A 22,444-nucleotide genomic window follows, 5' to 3' on the forward strand; every position below is an offset into this window, starting at 1 on the left:
TCAAAGCTTGGGGCTGAAGCTGGTCACGAATGAAGTGCTAAATTTAAACCCATTTATCTGAAAGAAAGAAAAATACATCGCATGTATGTATATTTTGGTAAGTTTCGTAAAATTTATCCGATTTCCTCAAATACAGTTTTGTTTTGTTTAATACGTAGCACTTACGATTAGCACGATTTTTCAAGTTGAAAATAAACATTATCAAAAGAATGAATTCTCTTGAAAAAGAATGAATTCTCTTGAAAAAGAATGAATTTACTTCATCTTCACAAAAAAAAAAAAAAACTAGAAGCAAAATTAGCTATATAGTTCCTAAAAATTATTAGATTTTCATAAATCGTGGCATGTGTTTCTTCAAGACTTTAGAATGGACCTTATTATTACTCGAAATTGGAAACAGTCAAAGATAACATTGGTTGAATTAAGAATAAGGTAATCGCTGCAGGTTAAGGATATGAACTCACTCTATGTGAACAAAAGTGAAATCTTTAAAAAAAAAAAAAAAATCGTCCTTTATCAACGAACTTAAAAATTTTGTTACTTAATTTTCTATGTCTGTGTGTGCTTGTCTGTCTGCTATTTGCGATTTTTTTTTTCAGTTTTGAGCGCTCCATTCGACAGAGCATCAAAAAGTATCTCAAACAAGTAATGGAATTTTTCGTGTCATTCTTACCGTTCCCAAGAAATTGATAAAAAAAAGTTCCGATTTCAGGAGATTTCAGAAGTCATATTTCGGGAATCGTAGGTCACAGAAAGTTCATATTGGTGTTGATAAGTATCTAAGAGGATCATTTTTTTTTTGAAAATCATTACGTATTATTAATGTCTCCTTTAGCATACATGTCATAATTGTGGGTCATCAACCTGCAGATGTAATGATTTTATTTAATTTCCTTTTATCCACTACATTCAGTTCCCACTGTAGTGTTTCAACCACGTGCAACACAACAAAAATCCTTCGCCATCTTGATTCTGTTCAAATTATCGACGGTCTGTCAACGGCTTTTTGTTACTTGATGGGACGTTGTTCCATCAGTCATGAATCGGACCCATCTGTTCCAATGGAATATACGGGACCCCTACTTCTTGTGGGGGACTCCCTTGCATGGCCACTAAACGAGTCAGAATCATGCATTTTTGAATAGAGCAGATTACAAGTCTAAGACGAAAGCATGCCGCCTCAGCTCAATAGCTAATAGTTTTGGAGATATTCGGCCCCAAAGTTCTTTTTCCTACGGTTTTGGACAGTCCTAGTTCTGAAAGTTCGTTGTTACATTATACAGGTCTTTCTTTGGTTCTCGACTTGTGGGCTGTCAAATCTTAACTGATATTCTCGAAAACAAAAAGTCATACATTGCACTTTTGACCACGGGTGCATATGATTTCCTTCCCCCCCTTATTTTTATGTGAGAAATCACCGGTCTAGCTCATTAACATCCTGTATAACAGGTTAATGTCTGCGGCCATTTCAAGTTTGTTTTAAATAGGATAAGTGCAATGTATGCCTTTTTGTTTTCGAGAATATTACTTAAGATTTGACAGCCCGTAACTCGAGAACCAAAGAAAGACCTGTATAATGTAACATTTCACACTTTTATACAGAGCGTTGCAAAGATGTGTCAGAATAGTTTGGTAACAGATTCCTCACAGGAGTTATAGGGTGCGAAAACGTGAATCAAGTGAACTTAAAGGTTCATAGCTCCACAAGTACGGGATCCATCGTAGTCAGGTCAAGACATCACTGAGAAACTAGTATATGAACTGTCCAAATATAAATGTTTAAGAATGCTCTAGTACTTGCACATCCATTTTTAGAGAGGTAGGTGGAGAGTGATCAAGTACTCCCAAACATCATCACTAAAAATCATTGTGCAAGTACCAGAGGTTCTAAAAGATGAATATTTGGACAGTTCATATACTAGTTCCTCACTGATATCTTGTCCCGACTACGATCAGTCCTATAGTAGTGGAACTATGGATTCTCTAAAGTTCATTTTTTTCATGTTTCCGGTAGCCTATAACTAGGAAACTATAGACCACCAACCACAGGTCCATAATATGAACTTTTCTTCTTTTTCTGATGTGAGCAGGGCCGGATTTCCGAATAGGCCCGGTAGGCCAGGGCCTATGGGCGCAAGCTCCCAGGGGGTTCACGGCCGAGAGAAAAAAAATAAAAAAATATCTAGGAATAAAAATATATAGCCATAACTTAACATATTTTTTGAATTGATTAAAAAAAATCAGGCTAATAAAACATTCTGATTTTGAAGTTCATTGGAACAAATAATTGTTGGTAAAGTTAAACTATTTTTCAACATTATGCATCAACTTCGTTACAACATTGATCTCAAATACGGGAGAACTGGCTGTTTTTTTTTACTTATTTACTTATTTTTTTTACTACAGTTTTTTTTATTTATTTGCCCAAATGGCTAAATTGAACAAAACCAAAGCTATTCACCAATCTTTTCTTAATACATTAACGGTATTTTGTTAAGCCCAGAACCAAGTAAGTTCCTCAAACAATTTGCAATGATAAAGTTGCATCGTGGAGTGGTGTTTAAGCAATTAACATATAGGCCTGATATAATTATTTAATAAAGGTTTTTAGGGAAGTAACTTTAACCAGACTAAGGGGCGGAAAAAATTATTGGGCCTAGGGGCGCCAAAATGTTAAATCCGGCCCTGGATGTGAGAAATCTATTCCCAAAGTATTGTGACAAATTTTCGTAACACCCTGTATAACAGCATAAAATAAAGTCCAGATCGGATGAGTTTGGTTTGTGGCTCTTTGTTCTCGAGAATATGACACGTTCAGAAAAAGAGTTAACTTCAGTGACGGTTCTGGAGGAAATTGAAAAATTTAACTAAAAGATAACAAAGCTAAATCTAAGGTAACAAAGCTTCCACAATATCTAATTCTTGTATACAGCCTTCACAAGTTGTGAAACTTTTCTTTCCTTAGCTTCTAACGGATTTCCCTCTAGAGCCGCCACTTGTTGACTTAATAATAAAAGAAACAAGTAGAATGCTCAGCTGTTGTGCGAGGGGCTACTGGTTCTGTCCCAACCTATGTATTATTGTGATGAAAAAGAAAGTGTCGGTTGGTTTTCCCATTTCCTCATATTTCTTGTTCCACCAAATCACAAAGATGTCTTTTACAATACTTTCGTCGCTGTTATTTCCGATCTGCCCAAACCTACTTTTTTACCCTCGCTCACCTGGAACCGTGTGAAATTGATGCTGTGTTGCAATATAGGCAGTGCTCGAAGTGAGACGGTATGTGGTGGTATGCCATACCGCCTCTGGTTTTTCAGTAATGAGGACATACCGTTTCTGGTTTTTCAGTGATAAAGACAATATTTAAATAGCTGGTATGTTGAGTCAAAATCATAATAAAACATACCGCCTCTGCTTTTTTTTCACTTCGAACACTGAATATAGGCAGGGGTGCCCACAAAGAGGGGCTATGACTCAAACTGCGTCATTGAAATATTTGGGGGGATAAAATCTATATAAATATGTTTGAGGGGGTGTAAAAATTAATCGAAAAGATTTTTTTCATGGAAGAACACCTACGGATAGACAATTAAGGGGGGCGTCATGGACATGAAGGGGGTGGGCACTACTGATATAGGACATACCTCTGAACTTCCTCAGCTGTACAATTTCTGCTTATTAACGTGACATGGCAACAGGCGAATGATTTCAAGGACATAAACTCATCAGCAGGCAATGAAAAGTGCGCGCTTTTTTTACTTTAGGCGTAATGCTACGTAATTGGAAGACGGTTCCAACAGTGACACGGTTATAGTTAAACTCGTATTAAGATAAAAGAGATACTTACGTTTGGTGAACTATCTTTCAACCCAATGATATTGTCATGCTCTGCTAACTCAGCTATCGTCTCTGGCTCAAGTTCAATCCCAGTGAATCCAGGAACATTGTACAAAATCACAGGTATCGGTATATTGTCTGCTACAGTTTTATAGTGAGTCTTCAAAACTTGTTGCTGTAAAATAAAATATTGAGAAAAGTAATAGCCTATACTATTCTATTCCTGATAGACTGAAAATGTTCTGGAAAAAAATATTTAAATGTTTTCTTGTTATGTACGTACACATGGAATAAAACGTCGATGAAATTAGACGTATTCAAGTTTTTATACAAAAGCGAAAAACACATTAAAAGTTGCACAAAATTCTCTGAGATACATTTTAGTTTCTGTACGTCTTTGCTCATCTCCAAGTAAAGGACCCCATGACCGTTTTGTGGTGAAAAATAAATTTTAGAATTAACTCGAAAATTGGGTGTAATCATTTAGGTACAATTATAATTTCTTCGGGAAAATAGAAATTTTCCGATTGCAGAACACACCAAAGTGATGAGTGAATGAATTTCCCAAATTTTAAATAAGGTATATCGGAAGTCGTCACTCATTGTTGATTTCTTAGGTATCTTATGTTCATACCAGGAAGCTAATTCCAATATGATGTACACTAACGTTCTTGGCAAATAATAGTTGCAAACCAGAATAATGACCTTTCTTGTTTCCCCTACATGACTTTTTAAAAACGTAAAAGTAACTGCACTTCATGCAAATTGAAATATTAAATGAAATCGTTGTTTTACGTACCTCGGTTATGCCGGCTACGCTAAAGGAGACGATGATAATTAGAAATGAAGTAAATGGTGGAATGAAGAAAAAGGGAACAAATGAGAGAACCCAGAAAAAACCCACGTACATGGTGTTTGTCCATCTCAAAGTTCACCTTGCGCGAGCTGGAATCAAACCCATGCACCAGAGGTGAACGCTCTACCACTGAGCTACCGCGGCCCCTGCATTTTATGCATGCATGAGATCCATGTTAAGGTTATTTCAATTATACAGTTTAATTGGTGAAGCCATATTCGTTTCAGAATTACCTGCAAGTTGATGTAATGAAAACTAGAGATGCAAGGGCTCGGAAAAAAACCGGCTTTTTTGGAAAAAAACTCGGTTTTTTCTGCTTTGCTTTTTTGCTTGGGAAATTTTGGGCTTTTTTCAAAATACTGCTTTAAATTGATAAAACAGACTTTGTATCGCTTCTCTATAACACAAAAACTCATTTAATTAGTGGTTGATGCTGATAATAATATAAAACATCGAAAATAAACTATGAATTTTGGAAAAATATTTCAAACAATTTTTCTTCAACATATTTACATTATGAATTCCACAGGATTAACCAATGTATATAATAAGAATTTTTTAACCTCCTATATACAAAAGTAAGCAGAGTTGGCAAGAACCGTGGTTGTTTTTGAAAATGCCAAAAACCCGCTTTTTGGGGGATGTTTAAACCAGGCTTTTTTGGTTTAAACCAGGCTTTTTTGACTTAGATTTTTTGCTTTATGTATTTATATTACATATTCACAGAAAGAAGTTTGTTTCGCCTTGATGTTATTATGCAACAGCGGGGTTATGCCAGAAGAACTCCCATAAGCTTAAAGAAGTGCGGTCAGCAAATTTCTTAAGTTGAGAATCTCCCGCCCTAGCCATTGGGAAAATCCCGTCATTACTTGAAATGTAAGACAATAACGGGAAAATCCTGTTATTGCTTTGCATGTAAAATTTAAAGGTCAACGTATCATAATCAGTACGCTAAAACTGAGGTATTAAATTACAAATTTAGTATGTAGATATTATTGAAAGTCCAATCCAAGCTAATGCTGGAAGCTACATAGGCAATCGATAAATTTTGCCAATTTCTATCAATATATTTAAATAACCTTGGATTCTTTATAAAACAACACTCATTCAAGCATGCAGAAATATACAATTTGGTTTCGTTTCGTATGTTTAGGCTTAACATCCTTACGAAATACCGAGGTTATCAAGGAGAAGACTTTCGCTTAAACTGACATCCGAACCGCTACTTGGGTTACGCATGAAAAAAGGTTTGTGGTTCGACCGAGAATTGAACATGGGGCACCTTGATTAAAAGGTGAAAGGGAAATAAAACTATTGCAGGTGGTTTGATATCTGGAAACGTTACCAAGAAGTTCACACGATTCGCATTTTTCATTTTTTTTTATTTTTGTGGTTTAAACCAGTTATTAAAAAAAAAAAAAAGTTGGTGTAAACCAGCCAACCCTAAAAGTAAACACTTCTTTTTAAAGAATACACAAATAACTAGCAAAATAGTATGTAGTATTTTTACTTCAAAATATTCCATACCCTCTTTTTGAAACAAAATAAAATTAAAATAAAACATAAGAGAAATACTTAGATTTATATGATACACTTAAAGGCTCCACATCTAGAGCTTTTGGTTCTGTATATTCTTGAAATTCTACAGTTAAGTTTTATAGAACCACTATCACAGTTTACCCAATCCTCAAGTTCTCTGAATTTTTAACAAGAGGGATTCAACATATCATTACGGAACTCCCCCCCCCCCCCAAAAAAAAAAGACTACGGAATATATTTAAGTTAAGCTAAATACAACTGCACAACAAACATGACTGAGTGATTAGCTTTTGCGCTTCTATCGGGAAGTCCGGGATTCAACCAGCATTCGACCATTCTGACAAAGCTTTTCTTCATTCCATCTGTGAATGTAGAAATAGTGCGTGTACTGTGAGTTGGGCGACTTCCTTTTTTATTGTTTTTAAATCGTTATTATTACTAATTACCAGCAGTGACGGTTTTGCGAAGGTTAGGGGAGCGGTCTTTCGGACTGAAGCCCGTTCCCCAAAGTTACGGAATGTCTGCAACAAACGAAATATCTACTATTTATGCCTTTACTCATAAACTTTAAGCTCCCGTCAAATAAAAATTACGCATGTTTAAAAAAACTAAACATTAGTAAGAAACCCTTCCCAAAATACTTTTCTAAATCCGCCACTGATTCTCAGTATAAAATGATTTTTAAAGTTGTATCCGGAAGATTATTGCTAAACATATAAACGAAACGAAATATTAGTTATGCCTGTACTCAAAAACTTCAAGCACTTCCCAAATAAAATTAGGACTTTTTAGGAAACGAAACAATCAGAAAAACCCTTCCTAAAGTACTTTTCTAAATCCGCTACTGATTATTTGTATAAATTGGTATTCAAGGTTGTGTCCGGAAAATTATTGCTAAATCACTTCACAGCTGCAGTATAACAGAAATGTGGAAGTACGGTTTGACGGATATATTGAAAAACTTACTCTTTGACGGATAAATAGAAAAACGGGCAAGTTTAACTTTTGCGCTAGAAGCTAGAGTACTAAAAGCTCTTAGAAATGAAACACGGATGACAAACTAGAGAAGAAAAAAGATGTCGATAACTCAAAAGTTAAAATAAAGTTAAATAGCCTCTAAAATTACCCTCAAATACTACATTCTTCATGTTAGCTTTAATTCGTAAAACATGTGCTCCGTCCATCTTGATGGTGAATTTCAGAGCGAAATATCACATTCAGGTCATGGAATTCTTATCTAACTATAGAATATACTATAAGAAAGCTATTTAGATAGAAAAATCATGAAGTTGAAAAAAGCCAAAATTTCCAAAATTCTCGTTTTTTCCCCAAAAAAGCCGGCTTTTTATGTGAAAAAAACCATCGATTCAAAAAAGCCGGCTTTTTTGCATCTCTAATGAAAACGCAAAGCAAAATATTCTTTGAAACGAGTAAACTGAAATGGTAAGGTAGCAAATATTAACGCTGCAATTTCACACAAGAAAATAATTTTCTTTTTCTCTGTGCCTCAGAAGTTTTATTAAACAAAGGACCTGTTGTATTCATTTATCTGTGAGCTCATTGGGCACGAACATGAACGTGTGAAAAATGGAAATTTGGATATAAAAAGGAAAAACTCTTTGGACTTTATGCAGAATCGTTTTGACGTACGATTAGCGTCATACTAAACGCCTGACTACTACATGAAATATATGTTAGTCGAACTCTTTATTATGGCTCTAATCATGCGTCAAAACGACTCTCCATAACGCACTCTGTGACTACTCTAAATCAAAATAATTACCGTATTTCTGTTCAAAGAAACTGGGAGTCCATAGCATGACAAAAATAAATATTGAATTTCTAATTTCCAGCTTGAAATTCTATGCCTTTTTAAAGCGCTAACTCGAATTCTATTTGGCTGAAATTCAATTACGTAATTAATAAATTTTAGTTGATAAAAAGTACTAAATGATAAAAGAAGTTAAAGAACTAATGAAATTAAAGTGTGCATTTCAGAGTTGGTTCTCATTTCCGAATCAAGGATAGGTTCGTTATCTTCACTAAGTTCCTTGATGTCAACGAAAAAATGGTTTAAGTAATCGGCACTAAAACAAAATAACATATGCCTATCCATCGCCAAATGCTGAAATATATAGGCAACATGGAACATCAGCCAAGTTTTTTTTTTTTTTTTTTTTTTTTTTTTTGGTAATCTTATTTGTGCGCGAACGACAAGTCACAATTTTGGGTTTCAATACTTGGCAGAGGATATTAGTGTATGTACATCATACTTTGGAATAAACCCTTAGAATGAACATAACCTACATCAAAAAATTCGGCAATGAAGGGCCATCTCGTAGAAAGTGGTGGGATTTGCATTTCTTTCAATCTTATTTGTGTTCAACCGAGAACAGTCAGCATTCCGGTTTGTAAATATTGGAGGGTGTCCGAGAAGTCCCTAAACAATTCAGGGAAGGAGCACTTCAATTCAAATGAAGTGTTTACAATATCAAAGAAGACACCGTAGGTCAAAGAAAACAAAGCAGTTCGACATGACTGCCCTCCATATTCAAGCAGAGTTATCAGTTCTCCGCAGAGCACCTGAACACACGATGCAACATTGCTGGGGTAACTGTATGCATCGATGCCGAAATGCAACTTCTATGTATAGAGTCACATCAAGAATTAGATATACAAGGTGAAGATTAGGAATTTTTCAGATATGCGTGAATGCATTTCGGAATCGGTGCGTACAATTACCTCAGCAATGTTGCAGCATGTGTTCAGGTGTACCGTGCAATCGTCAATTTCTAATCCTAATCTAATTTTACACACCGAGCTGCTGAGAACCACTAAGTACATGTATTCACTCTCTAGTGGCCAGATATCGCGATCAGTTTTTTAGAACGTTTCAAAGACAGAACAAATTTCCTTTTCGACATCAGCAGGTAAACCCAGCCACTCGTTTTGAGCAGTAGCAACTCCTGTCTCACAACTTTGCAATCACACCTCGCAACTTCGTTGACTTTCTGACACATACAAAATCAACTATGTCAGTGATTTGACTAGTATTAAGTCTTATATGCAGACATTGGCTGATAACCTACCAACACTTCTTCTCTTGTTTCTAATTTGAAATGGCAGCATAGCCATATTTTGAACTGTTTAATTTTTTTAAAAAAGGATAGCAACCTAATTAAAATTTGAAAATTCTGAGGACAAATAATGATATTTACTTACCGACATTCTGTTCTTGTAATAGTATGGCGTCACAACCAACACAGCGTCAGCACCGGCTTGTGCACAGTTGGTGCTCAACTCGATTGTGTCCTGAGTAGCTGAAAAAAACAATAAACAATTTTCTTTTATTAAGACTTAACGTTGCGGAATAATCTGCATCAAATGAACAATTGACCAAGACATATTTTAAATTTGATTTTGATTTTATAAGATTTAGTTGTTGTTGTAATCAATACTTGTATTATGTGCGTGGGTGATGCAAGATCAGTGTACAGAAAATATAATAATAAGTGCGAAAACCACTGTTTATTGACATGAGGGGCAGGCCGGTAGCCAGCGCAAAAATGTAGGGATTGGCGGCAGAAGTTAGGGGTGGCGATCCAACCATATTATAGTTCATTTGCAAACATATCGTGAAAATTTTAGGGGTGTGTTAAAAATTTAGGGGGGCGATAAAAATTTAGGGTGTGCCCGGCCCCCTAGACTCCCTTTAGATACGGGCCTGATAAGGAGCACTTTACTCAGTACAGACCCAACACTTGAGTGCCAAAGTCTCGTAAATGTAATGGAACATCCGTAATCTTTAAAATAATTCATGCGTTTTGTAATATAGGTTATCTTTCATTTAACGAAAGTTTGGTGAATATATATGGAGCAATACGTTTACTATATTTAATAGCAAATAATAAATTAATATTACATTATTTCTTATAAAAATAAATGAATAAGGAATTGGCACACTTAAGGTATTTCATAAGCAGGAGGGGCGTTGAAGCCAATCAGGAATATAAAGGAACATATTTCAATGAGTAGCAACTGTATTTATTTTTCCACATAACCCCCTGCTACAGTTATACGTTTATCCTAATGTTTAAGTGGTGTATGTAAGGATTCGGCGTAGAAACAGTCGTTAGTACGTCTGAACCGTTCTAGAATAGTCTACTTCACTTCATCGTTAATGTGAAAATATTATCCTCCGAAGAATCCTTTTAAAGTGTCCAAACCGATGGAAATCTCTCGGCGATCCTTCATTTCAGAGTAGACTTCAACTCTTCAGTGCCGGCCAAGAGTGCAAAGTTGTTTTGGAACAATGAGTTCATTAATTTTTATGAACAGCAAATAGTCACGAATTATTATAGGCTAGTGTAAATTTTGTAATTTTAACACAGGCTATTGGATGATTGTTAGTGACAAGCTATTCCCAGGAATGATTACTGTGGGCTGGAATCCACCACAACTGGGATCACCAGTGTTAGACGTAAGGCTATCTTTTCAGTGCTTGCACCATTCAAATATCTTGGGTGTCTCATCACCTCATTGTGAATGAAGTCTTCTGTAAATTTAAGCTGATTTTATTCTCTCCTTCACTAAAACGTTCATCCTCATACACTGTTCCGAGTATACGTTCACACTATTGTCCGCCAATCTTGAATAATGGCTTCCGGACTGGCGCGCGAAAGGAATGCCGCCTACCATGAGGAGGGCACTGTTGCCAGTTCGTATAGCATACACTACCTCCACCTTAGCATTCGATTTTAAACGTATATAAAAAAAATGTCCCGAATTGACTTAAATGCAAACCATATTTAAGTAACACACAAGAGCAGGACTAACTAATTTAGCATCATTCCAGCAGTAGCTACTCGATTTCAATAAGAGAGCTTGTGCCGTAGTGATCTTTACATTGGTATTATAGAGTAAAATGAATACAATAGGGATTTAATTTAAGATTAGAAACAGCGCTGTTTCCTTCTATACTGTTTCCTTCTATATTATTATTATTATTATTATTATTTTTATTATTATTATTATTATTATTATTATTATTATTATTATTATTTTGGTAACCCATTCACCTTCCTTTTTCCTCCCTGTATTCCACTACAGTATATTTTTGCGATAGAGAGTTGGTGTTTTCTTAATTTAAATGATCTGGTATTAAGGTTAGTCTTTTGTCAATGTCATGTGATTGCTATACTTAAATTTGATTGGTTGTTTATCCTTCCGATGAAGGAGCTTTGAAATTAAGTGATTGGGCCCGTCACTTGTTCTCTTCGCTAGGTATGTGTTACACCATATGTAATATTGTGTATAGTATATTTTATTTTGTGAATTTAAAGTTATTCTGGGTTTTTCCGTGAGTATATATATATATATATATATATATATATATATATATATATATATATATATATATATATATATATATATATATATATAAAACATGTAGATAGAAAATTGATAAATATTCTAATTGAACCATCAGTTCAAATATTGGTATTGAATTTCTATAATATTAATATGTGTATTTCAAATATGGTTTATGCTGAATATGTCTTGTGATAAGGCAGGAGCCATCTTGGACTTTTTACTTCATGCAACATGTGCCTGATAAATTTTTCAGTAATTATAAATTTCTTGTGGTTTTTAATGAATCGAAATTGTTTAAATCTACTAGTAGTTGAAAATATTTTTCAAAATCGGACAAACTTTTACGAACTTTACAAATTCGTTGTTAGATTCAACATTACGTTTATTTTTTTAAAATAATAATAAAATCTGTTAATGTTATCTGAATTTTTTTGTGTTGTTTATCAAGTAGAGATATGTTCCTGCAACCTTTGAAGACGTATTATTATTTGTTGAACTTTAGCATACCATTCTCTTTCAGTAGCTTACATTTTTACGTGCGTTAAGCGGCGTTGTAAACCACATACCTAGCCCGGGAAACTCTTCTCGGAGGGGCTACTTGTTTGAGTAGAGGGAAGGGAACGTAAAACTTTCTTTCCTGATTTTCAAAGATTTACTTTTTCTGGGAAGGGACGGTAATGGCAACATTACCCACCTTGGCTGTTACAAAAGAAGAGAACAAGTCATTTTTTTTATGGTATGCTTTAAAAGTTTAAAGTCAGTTATAGTCTTCATTGGTAATATAAAGCAGGTGGAATTGAACCCAATTCTTGGCACAGGTTAGTCAATATCCTTGCTTACTTGTTTATATTCATCATGGCTTGTGGTGGTGATAGTTCCTTTTTTATGGATGAGATACCACTTTTTAAGGAAAATGAAAATGTAGAACACGTAGAGCAAAGAAAGGTCGAATCAATATTTTTGAAAGAAATTGCTACAATGAATCTAATTGACCAGAGACAGTTCGTAGAAACGTTATCAGAAGGAGAAGCAAAATCACTACTCTATAGATTCCTTGCAAATAAAACAGCTGACCCACAGTCGTCTGTTGACCTTGATAAGCAGGAGGTAGTTAACGTAGTACCTGTGAGTAATACAAACACGGTGCCTGTTGTACCAAGTGTTCATTCACCTTTTGCTGGCTCGCTAGTTGATAAGAATGTGCAAGGTCAGCAATGTAACTTAACTTCTTCTTCGAATGCTTGTTTTTCAAAACTAGAACAGAATTCCGCAGCTTTGGTACTTCGATCTTTCTTTGATAATTTACCAAGTTGGGACGGATCTAACCCTATAGTATTACATGAATTTGTTAAACAAATAGACGAATTTTATAATGTAGACCGTTTTCCTTTCCCGGCATTACTGTATTCTTTAAGAGGAAAAGTATCAGGTCCTTTAAAAAATGTATTACTGGAATTGCCTAGTCAGCTTCGTACCTGGGAGCTCACGCGAGATTATATTTTTCATAATTTATTACCGGAATGTGCTATACAATCCATAGTTGTTGAATATATGTATAAGCCCCAAGGCCAGGCAGAGAACTTGAAAGACTTTGTTAAACGTTTAGTCACAGTGGATCGCTTGCTTAAATTAAATTGTGGTGATGAGAGATTAATAAGTTTCATTACCAGTGGCGTTCTGCCTCGAATTAAAGGGAGGTTATTTTATAGCCAGAAACCTAAAACTATGAGTGAATTACACCGATTGGTTAACGACTATGCTTTTCATGAACTCTATTCTAAGCAATTTGATTTTAAGGTGCGTTCTCAAGTAGGGTTGCCAATTGTGAATAAAAACTTTACAAATAAACAAAAACAAAAAACTGTTGCGTGCTTTCTTTGTGGCGGTCCGCATTTAAAACGGAACTGTAGTTTAAATAAAAATTCGTCTTCATCTATGTCGTTTGTTGGAAATAATGAAAAGAAAGTGTGCTCTGTAGAAGATAGTGGGGGCGTTGCCTTGGTGAACCTTAAAGTTGGGGATTTTTCAGTCGTCTCTGCCTTAGATTGTGGGTGCACGGCTAATTTAATTAGTTTGGACCTTTTTAATAAAGTTAAGAACTTAGATGAAGTCCGTGTTAATTATAAAGACTGTTTTCGTGGAAAAACTATTAACAGAGAAGCATTAGTGTTACGTCCTTCAGTGTTGCTACCCTTGGTTATAGATGGATATAAGTTTCAGTGCAAATTTTATGTGATGAAAAATCTTGAATATCCAATTCTTTTGGGACCCGATTGTTTTCGTCGAGAGGGATTATGTATTGACTTTGATAAAAACACGTTATATTGGACCAAGTCAAAAATAGAAGTTCCCTTAGTAAAATCTTCTCCCCCCTCCCCTCTTACTTATAACAAAAGGAAGTCTGTTGCTGGTTTTCATCCTTCCAGGTAGGGGAGTGTGAGCGAAGCTGCCGCCAAACTTTTCTTGGGAGATTCTTTGCCTCATTCCCGTAGGCCCTGGACTTGTAAGAGAAATTTTGACAACGGAAGTAAACATCCTAGTAGGGAAGATTTGGATGCGACCAGGGCACCGCAGATGAGGAGCCGTAAGCCTTCTAAGCCGACCAGGAGCGACACAGTGAGACTACATGGTTACAGGTACTCTTGCAGCGAAAATTTTTCTTCCAGGACATTTCATTTGCCTTCATCAAATTTAAAAAGAAAAACAAATGTTTCTTCGGACTCTAATTTTGAGAAAAATAATATTTCTATGTTAGAAAATGAGCCCGTGCCTGGGCCTTCTTCGCGACCTGATACTTGTAATGTAGTGAATGACGAAAACTTCGGTGAGAAACGTGTGAATTTTGATGTCAATAATGTCAATTATAATAATGAAATAGGGGGCGATCCATTGCTATGTATGTTACAGTCAGGTGATGAGAGTAAGTGGGATATTACTATAGAAGAGAGAAAGAAAATTATAGATGGTATAGATAAAAAGTTATTGGAACAATATAAGAGTTTAGGGGCTTATGTAGATAGGTTATTGAGTAAATATGACAATGTGATCACTCATCGTATAGGCTGCATTAGTGATTTTGTATACCATATCCAAAGAAAATCAGATGAAGTGATACGTGAGAGACAGTACCCTTTTTCGTGAACTCAGCAGAAGGAATTATCCCATATTATTGAACAATTATTGGAAAATAATGTTATTCGTCCTTCACTCTCTGAGTTTAGATCTCCCTGTTTTCTTGTTAAGAATAGGGATTCATCTTCCAGGCTAGTAGTAAATTTCGCTCGGGTGAACAATATCATTCGTGGAGATGGGGTCCCGTGTCCGAACCTCGACGAGTGTATTAGTTCGCTTTCTGATGCAAAAATTATGTCAATATTCGATGCCCGTCGAGCTTTCTTCCAGGTTCAGCCGTCCCCTGAGAGTAGACAGCTCACCGCCTTCGCTGTACAAGACAAATTATATGAATACGGGCGTGTACCGATGGGAATCTGCATTTGGACACAGGCTTTAATGAGGGCTCTTAATGATATATTGGGAGACTTGAGGGGAAAGGGAGTTGAATTCTACGCTGACGACATTGTCGTATATGGACGTTCTATTGAGGAACACATAGGGATGGTACCGAGACCGAGACTAGTCTCGGTCTCGTCTCGGTATCGTCTCGAATTATCGAGACGAGACCGAGACGGAGACGGCCTTTTATATACCGAGACGAGACCGAGACCGAGACGGCCTTTTATCTACCGAGACGAGACCGAGACCGAGACGGAGCTCTATAAATCGAGACGAGACCGAGACGAGACTTACGTCAGTCTCGAAAGTCTCGGTCTCGTCTCGAATATTGATATAGACAACTATTAAGATTGACCTTTACTCAAAATTTCTTTCGTTGCTGTATTAGGTAATATGGGAACGGTTGACCAATGTTCAGTGGCGTATTTTGGGGATGTCTATCGGACTGAAGCCCCTCCCGAAATAGATTTGTGATCATTTTTTCGCATTGCACGTACAACACAAATATTTCTTACTCGTTCTCAAGGCTCTCCCGAAACAAAATCCACTGCTGATGTGTATAGTCATCTCTGTCTCTCTCTCGCTCTCTCAATATATATATATATATATATATATATATATATATATATATATATATATATATATATATATCAGCGGATTCAGGATATAACCGAGGGAGGGGCTAAACCATAGTTTGACATTTTATCCAGTGTAAAGAAAGAAGTAGGATTGAAGCCCATTTTATACAGTGTATAGCTGAGCGTCAAGGGGAGGTATAACTCCTTTAACACTTCCCTTGGATCCTCGCCTGTATATCATATCTAATATAAGTAAAAGGAAGAGTTTGTTTGTTTGTGTGTCTGCGTGCCTGTGTGCGACCTGGGGACCAGACGAGAGTCCAAGAGTTACGAAATTTGGGTGACAAGTATCATGTCCCAGGCCTCAGACCAAGAAGAAGCGTTTTTTTTTTTTTTTTTTTTGAATTAGGAGGGGCGTTTACCGGAATATGTAAAAGTAGTAGAAAATGACCGATATTAGTGTCGAATACATAGTTTTCGCAGTCGCTGAGATCAATGATGATACTTCCATTAGCTATAACTTTCAAAGTCAGCTACCAGTGCATGCGGGCCGTGGTTCACTTGCGGGGGAGGAGAGTACCGAGACGTAAAAATAATACAAAATAACCGATATTAGTGTCAAATAGTTTTCGCGTTTTCTGAGATCAATGTTGAAACTCCGATCTCACTAATCTCCAAATGCATCCCATTCAGCTGCAGGCCTGAGATCACAGGAGGGATACCGAGACATGTAAAAGTAATCCAAAATGGCCGATATTAGTGTCAAATGTATAATTTTTGCGGTCGCTGAGATCAATGGTGTCACTTCCATTAGCGACGACTTTCAAATTCATCTACCAGTGCATGCAGGCCGGGGTTCACCTGCTGGAGAGGGGGTACCGAGATATGTAAAAATAATACAAAATGACCGATATTAGTGTCAAATACATAGTTTTCGCGGTTGCTGAGATAGTGATACTCCCACAGACCTTGACTTCCAAATACTGGTCCCATGCGAAAAATTGGTATTTCATCTAGTTATATATAATAGTCATATATATTAAAAATGCTGAATTTATTTAACATGCTGTGTGAAATATGGAAGGGGAAATTCTTCTAGATACTCTGCAATACCACTAGATAAACAAGCAATGTTGCCAACGCAACATAAAGTTGTAATTTCTCAAATTGCACTACGTTTGATATTTCATATTTCTGTTCAGTTAGTTTAGTTTAGTGCGTGGGTTTTCTCGGGGTTCTCCCGTTTCCTCCCACTTTCTTTATTCCGCCATTTCATTCATCTCTCATCATCACAGTCTCCTTTAGCCTAACCGGCATAATCGTGGGACGTAAAACTCAAAAATGTCATTTCATTTTTTAATTGAGTTTAACGCCTCTTTCAGCAGCGAGGTTATATGAGACTGAACCTACTGATTAACGTTGAATCTGAACCACATGAGCTCCCGCCGGGAATCTAACCCGGGTCTCTCACGCCATAGGCTAACTGCTTAGCCACAAAAGAGCTCTACATATTTCTAATTTAGATATTAAATTAAACCACAAAAGCACATATATTATTCAGTGTAACAAAGGACAATACATATCACTAACATCAACATTTTGGAGATCTCTAATAACTCAAATGGCAGGAACATTATAACATTAGTGTTCAGTAGTTTTAATTACAACAAGTCACAGTTACATTATTTTAAGCAGTGTTGCGAACTTAAATAAATTGCTAAATATTATTATAAATATAGTGCAAATAACGTAGCTAAAGTGCAAAATATTTTTAAATTACTCGTAATTTGTTTTATGGTGCAAGAATGTTTTCAAAACACGATGTTTTTCATAGTCTTTGGGCTACTTATAATGTTAATGTCAAAGTTTTCGTTCCAGCAATACATGTAAAAGCAAATTGTAACTGAAATTAAACGTAACTGACAACTTTTCAGTAGCACTAGTTGTTCTCCCTAAGCCTTAGGCCTGGTGTATTTTTTAGATTAAAACACTGCTTTATTAAAATTTTAATTACACCCTAATTGCATTTCATGTGTTATAGTTTGACCACCGACCACCTCAAACTCGATCCATACCATATAGCTATATGCAATTATTCAGACTTACAGTTAGTAATATATATTGCGTTGATTTTTGGTTTGTTTTGTTTTAGTTTAACGTCTCACGATTATGCTAGGGTGGCTAAGGAGACGTGGAGTTACTGATCATAGTGGAATCCGAAAAACTTCGGTCGTTGAACATTACCGCCACCGGGAATCGAACTCGGGACCATGCGAACCTAAATCAAGCGTACTAGCCATTACAGCAAATGGGGGTTCTTACATTGTGTTGATTTAAATAATAAAGTCAGTGTTGCCAGATCCGAAGATCAAAAAGTAGCGTGTCTGTGCTCCAAAAGTAGAGGATATGAACTATTTGTAGCCCAAATATATAGAAATGAATTATTTGGCAACTAATGACTGGTACTAATGAAATAATGTTTAAAATAGACCGGAAAATGTGATGGACATATTGCAAGACGAAATTATGATCGATAGACGAAAACAATTTTAGATTGGATTCTACGTGACAAAAACAGCCTAGGAAATGTCCGCATACAAGAATTGTGACAAAATCAGGAACCACTGGGGAGTAACCTGGAAAAGAATTACCCAAGATAGATAGTTGTAGAGAAAACTTGGGAAGACTTCATCCAGCAGTTGATTGATAATGCTTGATTATGATGATGGTGATGATTTTATATCGAGACCTCAGAGGTAAACTAAACCAAGTCATAATTTCGTAATTTTACAGAAGAAGCGAAAAACCGGTTCCTTAACTAAGATCTATAATACTGTTTTTCAAACTATACTAAGTAGTTACAAAGTAGTAAGATGGCTTTAGACTTATATTATTACACCACTAGAAAGAACATAGTCTATTAATTAAAGAAAAAGTATTCTAACTCAATTTGACCAAAAAGTGACTTAACATAGTCTACTACTAATGTTCATATATATATATATATATATATATATATATATATATATATATATATATATATATATATATATATATATATTTGACTATTTAATACTTCATGTTGCTGCAAAACTACGAAAATGAATACAAAAGAAAACTAGAAAGTTAAGAATCACTTGTTTTGGCGAGAGAGAGAGAAAATAGATACAGCTAGCTCGAATTACCTATATACTTATATAATATGTATGTTCATGTTTCGCAAGTAATTTTCGATCAATATAAAATTTCAACGTAATGAACGCACGATTGGTTTTCTCGAATAAAGATCACATGCACCACTGAGAGCTCAAGAATAAGCTTAATCTATGTCACGGCAGTGGATATACGTATGCGTATGTAACGCATTACAACTTTAGGAACTTGTATAAGAAACAGAATGTACTTAAATTTAGACGCGAACTATGCGAAACATCTGACTTTGAATCTAACTTGTTTCGTGATGCAACCCGAGGCCACACATAGCAAAGATGAGTGCCGTAGCTCCCACCACAAAGTTCTGGAATTTCGTGTTATAAGCTGTTAATTAAACACGTAGATGTGAAACGGTAATAAAGCATTTGATCAATTTTAAACAAAATATATTGTAGTAATAATTTACCCTATTTGTTCAGATAATGTACGTTACATTATATTTTTAAAATGACAGTCAAAACAGAATGTATTGGATAATAAATGAGAAATTGTAAAATTTCAATTTCGGTACGATTAAATATATTCATGCTGCTATGTGTTGCGTTATCCGTTAGAATGTATTGAACAATTCTTATTCTAAGGAAGGAAATAAACTACTGTATAGTACTGAAGTTAATTTAATAGAGTTTAATTGTATAGGCAGTTCTGAGGCCATATGAGAAAGTATTTTGCTGAAAGTGAAATATGGGTTACTATTAGAATTTTATCCCAGATATGATTGAAACTGGAACACACGCATGTAAGGCATCAGCGCTAGCAAATTAGCTCTGAAGAACTACACCATACTATAATTCTAAGTCAAGAATACAAATTATAATTTAAAATAAAGTGGGTTTTAAGCTTTGGTCAGTGTCTCTTTTGTTAAAACAAGAATAAGGCCAAAAATAAGAAGCAGAAACGACAGACTTTACAATAATAATACTTTTACAATTTTAATTTCACCTATTTATTTCGAGACTTTCGAGACGAGACCGAGATTTGGCCCTCGAGACCGAGACCGAGATCGAGACAAGCATTTGTTGACAGAGACGAGACCGAGACCGAGACGGCGATTTTTGACTCGAGACGAGACCGAGACCGAGACAGCTATTTTTAAACCGAGACGAGACCGAGACTGCACAAAGTCTCGTCTCGTCTCGTCTCGATACCATCCCTACAATTCCATGCTTGAACAAGTTCTCTCTCGTTTTTCGAACAGAGGCCTCACTCTCTCTCCCGACAAATGTAAGATATTGAGGACAAAAATTGAATTTTTGGGCTTCTTGATCGAGGACGGTGAGATTAAGATGTTACCCGAAAGGCTACAAGCAATTAGGGATATTAAACCCCCTCAAAACCGACGTGGCCTTGTGAAGATTTTGAGCTTTTTAAACTTCTATTCTCGTTTTTGTAATGACTTCGCGGGCCTTATCGAACCCTTATCGAAAATGCGTTCTCCACGTGAGAAATTTGTTTGGGGTCCCAGAGAGGACTCTTGTTTGGAGCAAATAAAGCGAGCTTTTGAAGAACAGATTATTTTCTCCATCCCCAATTTAAATAAAAGATTTTATTTGCATGTAGATTCTTCGTTGAGATCTCAAGCCGCAATTTTGTCTCAGAAAACGGACGAGGGCTTGTTGAAACCAGTTTGGTTTTTCAGTAAGACTTTAAAACCCGCTGATTTTAATAGAACAATATATCAATTGGAATTACTTGCTATATATAATGCGGTGATGCGGTTTCGTTCATTCTTGAGTAACGAATTTACTATATTTACAGATAATAATGCTCTCGTACACATGTTACGTAATCCGAAGAATTTAGGTCGTTATGGTAATATAGTACAGAATTTATTTGAATTTATATTCAAAATTGTGCACATTTCGAGTGCGAAGAATTTTCAAGTGGATTTTTTGACGCGGATTTATGAAATTAATCCCACGGATGTAGACGTTGATCCTTGTTCCATTAATTCCGCGGAGAATTGTATGTTTAGTCTATGGAGTTTACCTTTGTCACATACCGATATTGTACAGTACAACATCAACGAACAGAAGCTGATACTAAAGATATCTATCGGGAGGTGGTTGGACATGGTGGGGAATACCAAGATTATAAGATTGTGAAGGATATCTTGTATCAAAATACTAAGGCGAAATATTCACCTTATAAGGTTTTGGTTCCCCGTTTACTTGTCCCTATGTTATTAAGTTATTATCATTCGATGTTACCTAATGGGGCTCACCTTGGGATTTTGAAGAGTTACAAGAAAATTTCCAAGTATTTTACTTGGAAGAATATGTACGATGAAGTTCGAGAGTATGTGAGAGGGTGCCATGAGTGCCAACTCTCGAAGGCTCGAAATTATCTACCTCAAGGGCAGTTGATCTCAGAATATTGTTCTGAGGTGAATGGCCATAACTACGTAGATTTGGCTGGGCCTCTCCCGTGTAGTTATGGATATCGGTACATTCTACTTTGTCTCGATAATGCGTCTCGATTCCTTCATTTAGTTCCTTTACGTAATGCAACGAGCAAGCTTGTTATCAAAGCCCTGAATGATATTTTTTGTCGTTTCGGATTTTGTCGTTCTCTTACGAGCGATAGGGGTCCGTGTTTTTCTTCCGTAGAATTCAAGAATTTCCTTTTTGGAAATGGAATAAAACATATTAGGAGCTCTCCTTACTTTCCTGGTGGAAATGCAGTTGAGAAATACGTGAGATTAGTAAAAACTAGCCTGAAATCCTACTTGAATGGAAAACAGGAGAAATGGGCATATTTTATAAACCAACTGCAGTTTTCTCTAAATACTGCTGAACATTCAGAGTTGAAATTTTCTCCATTTAGATTGTTTCTTGGGAGAGATCCTATTGATACCTTGATGGTTAAGTGGAAAATTTCCTCTGAAGATATTGATGGCCCTAATAATGCCACTATATGGGAGCAAGCTTTAGAAAACATGCACAAAGCTTGGGAAGAGAGACGAAGGATATATAATAAGCGTACTGTTCCTGTCACCTTTGCTGTCGGTGATCGTGTTTTGATCAAATCTCAGCAAAAGTCATCCCTACAGGATAAGCTTACAAAATCATTAGCCTTTAATTGGTGGGGTCCTCTTACTGTGATTGCTAAACCTACGGCAAATACATTAAAATGCAAAACAAATGATAATAAAATAGTCGTGACGCATACTACTTTAGCTAAGCTCTACAGAGGGCCCAGAAATGTGTGTGGTGGAACCATGTAAGGAAAATTGTTGTTTCTTGAATTGTATATTTATTGTTCATGTTCATCATCATTCATTCGCTACTAACCCTTTTCATCATCATTTCATCTCATGCTCATTACTATATTGTATTGTACATATGTGTTTTTGGTATAAAATGAAAAATATTCTAAAGAAATTTTTTTTTTTTTGGAGGGGGATGTTGTGCCGTAGTGATCTTTACATTGGTATTATAGAGTAAAATGAATACAATAGGGATTTAATTTAAGATTAGAAACAGCGCTGTTTCCTTCTATACTGTTTCCTTCTATATTATTATTATTATTATTA

General features: G+C 35.8%; 1 protein-coding gene across 1 annotated transcript in view; it reads right to left on the reverse strand.

The window, feature by feature from the left end:
- LOC145665887 (4-hydroxy-2-oxoglutarate aldolase, mitochondrial-like) overlaps positions 1-22,444 on the reverse strand; it is a 161,894-nt gene that overhangs the window by 40,059 nt on the left and 99,391 nt on the right. Inside the window, exons 3-4 of the mRNA XM_081732996.1 lie at positions 9,455-9,552; positions 3,848-4,012 (exon numbers count right to left, since the gene is read on the reverse strand). Of these exons, the coding sequence (XP_081589122.1) occupies positions 3,848-4,012; positions 9,455-9,552 (263 nt within the window). The remainder of the gene's footprint in view (positions 1-3,847; positions 4,013-9,454; positions 9,553-22,444) is intronic.

The sequence above is a fragment of the Thermobia domestica genome, chromosome 12 (assembly GCF_964235325.1).
Source record: "Thermobia domestica chromosome 12, izTheDome1.hap1.1, whole genome shotgun sequence".
NCBI lineage: Eukaryota > Metazoa > Arthropoda > Insecta > Zygentoma > Lepismatidae > Thermobia > Thermobia domestica.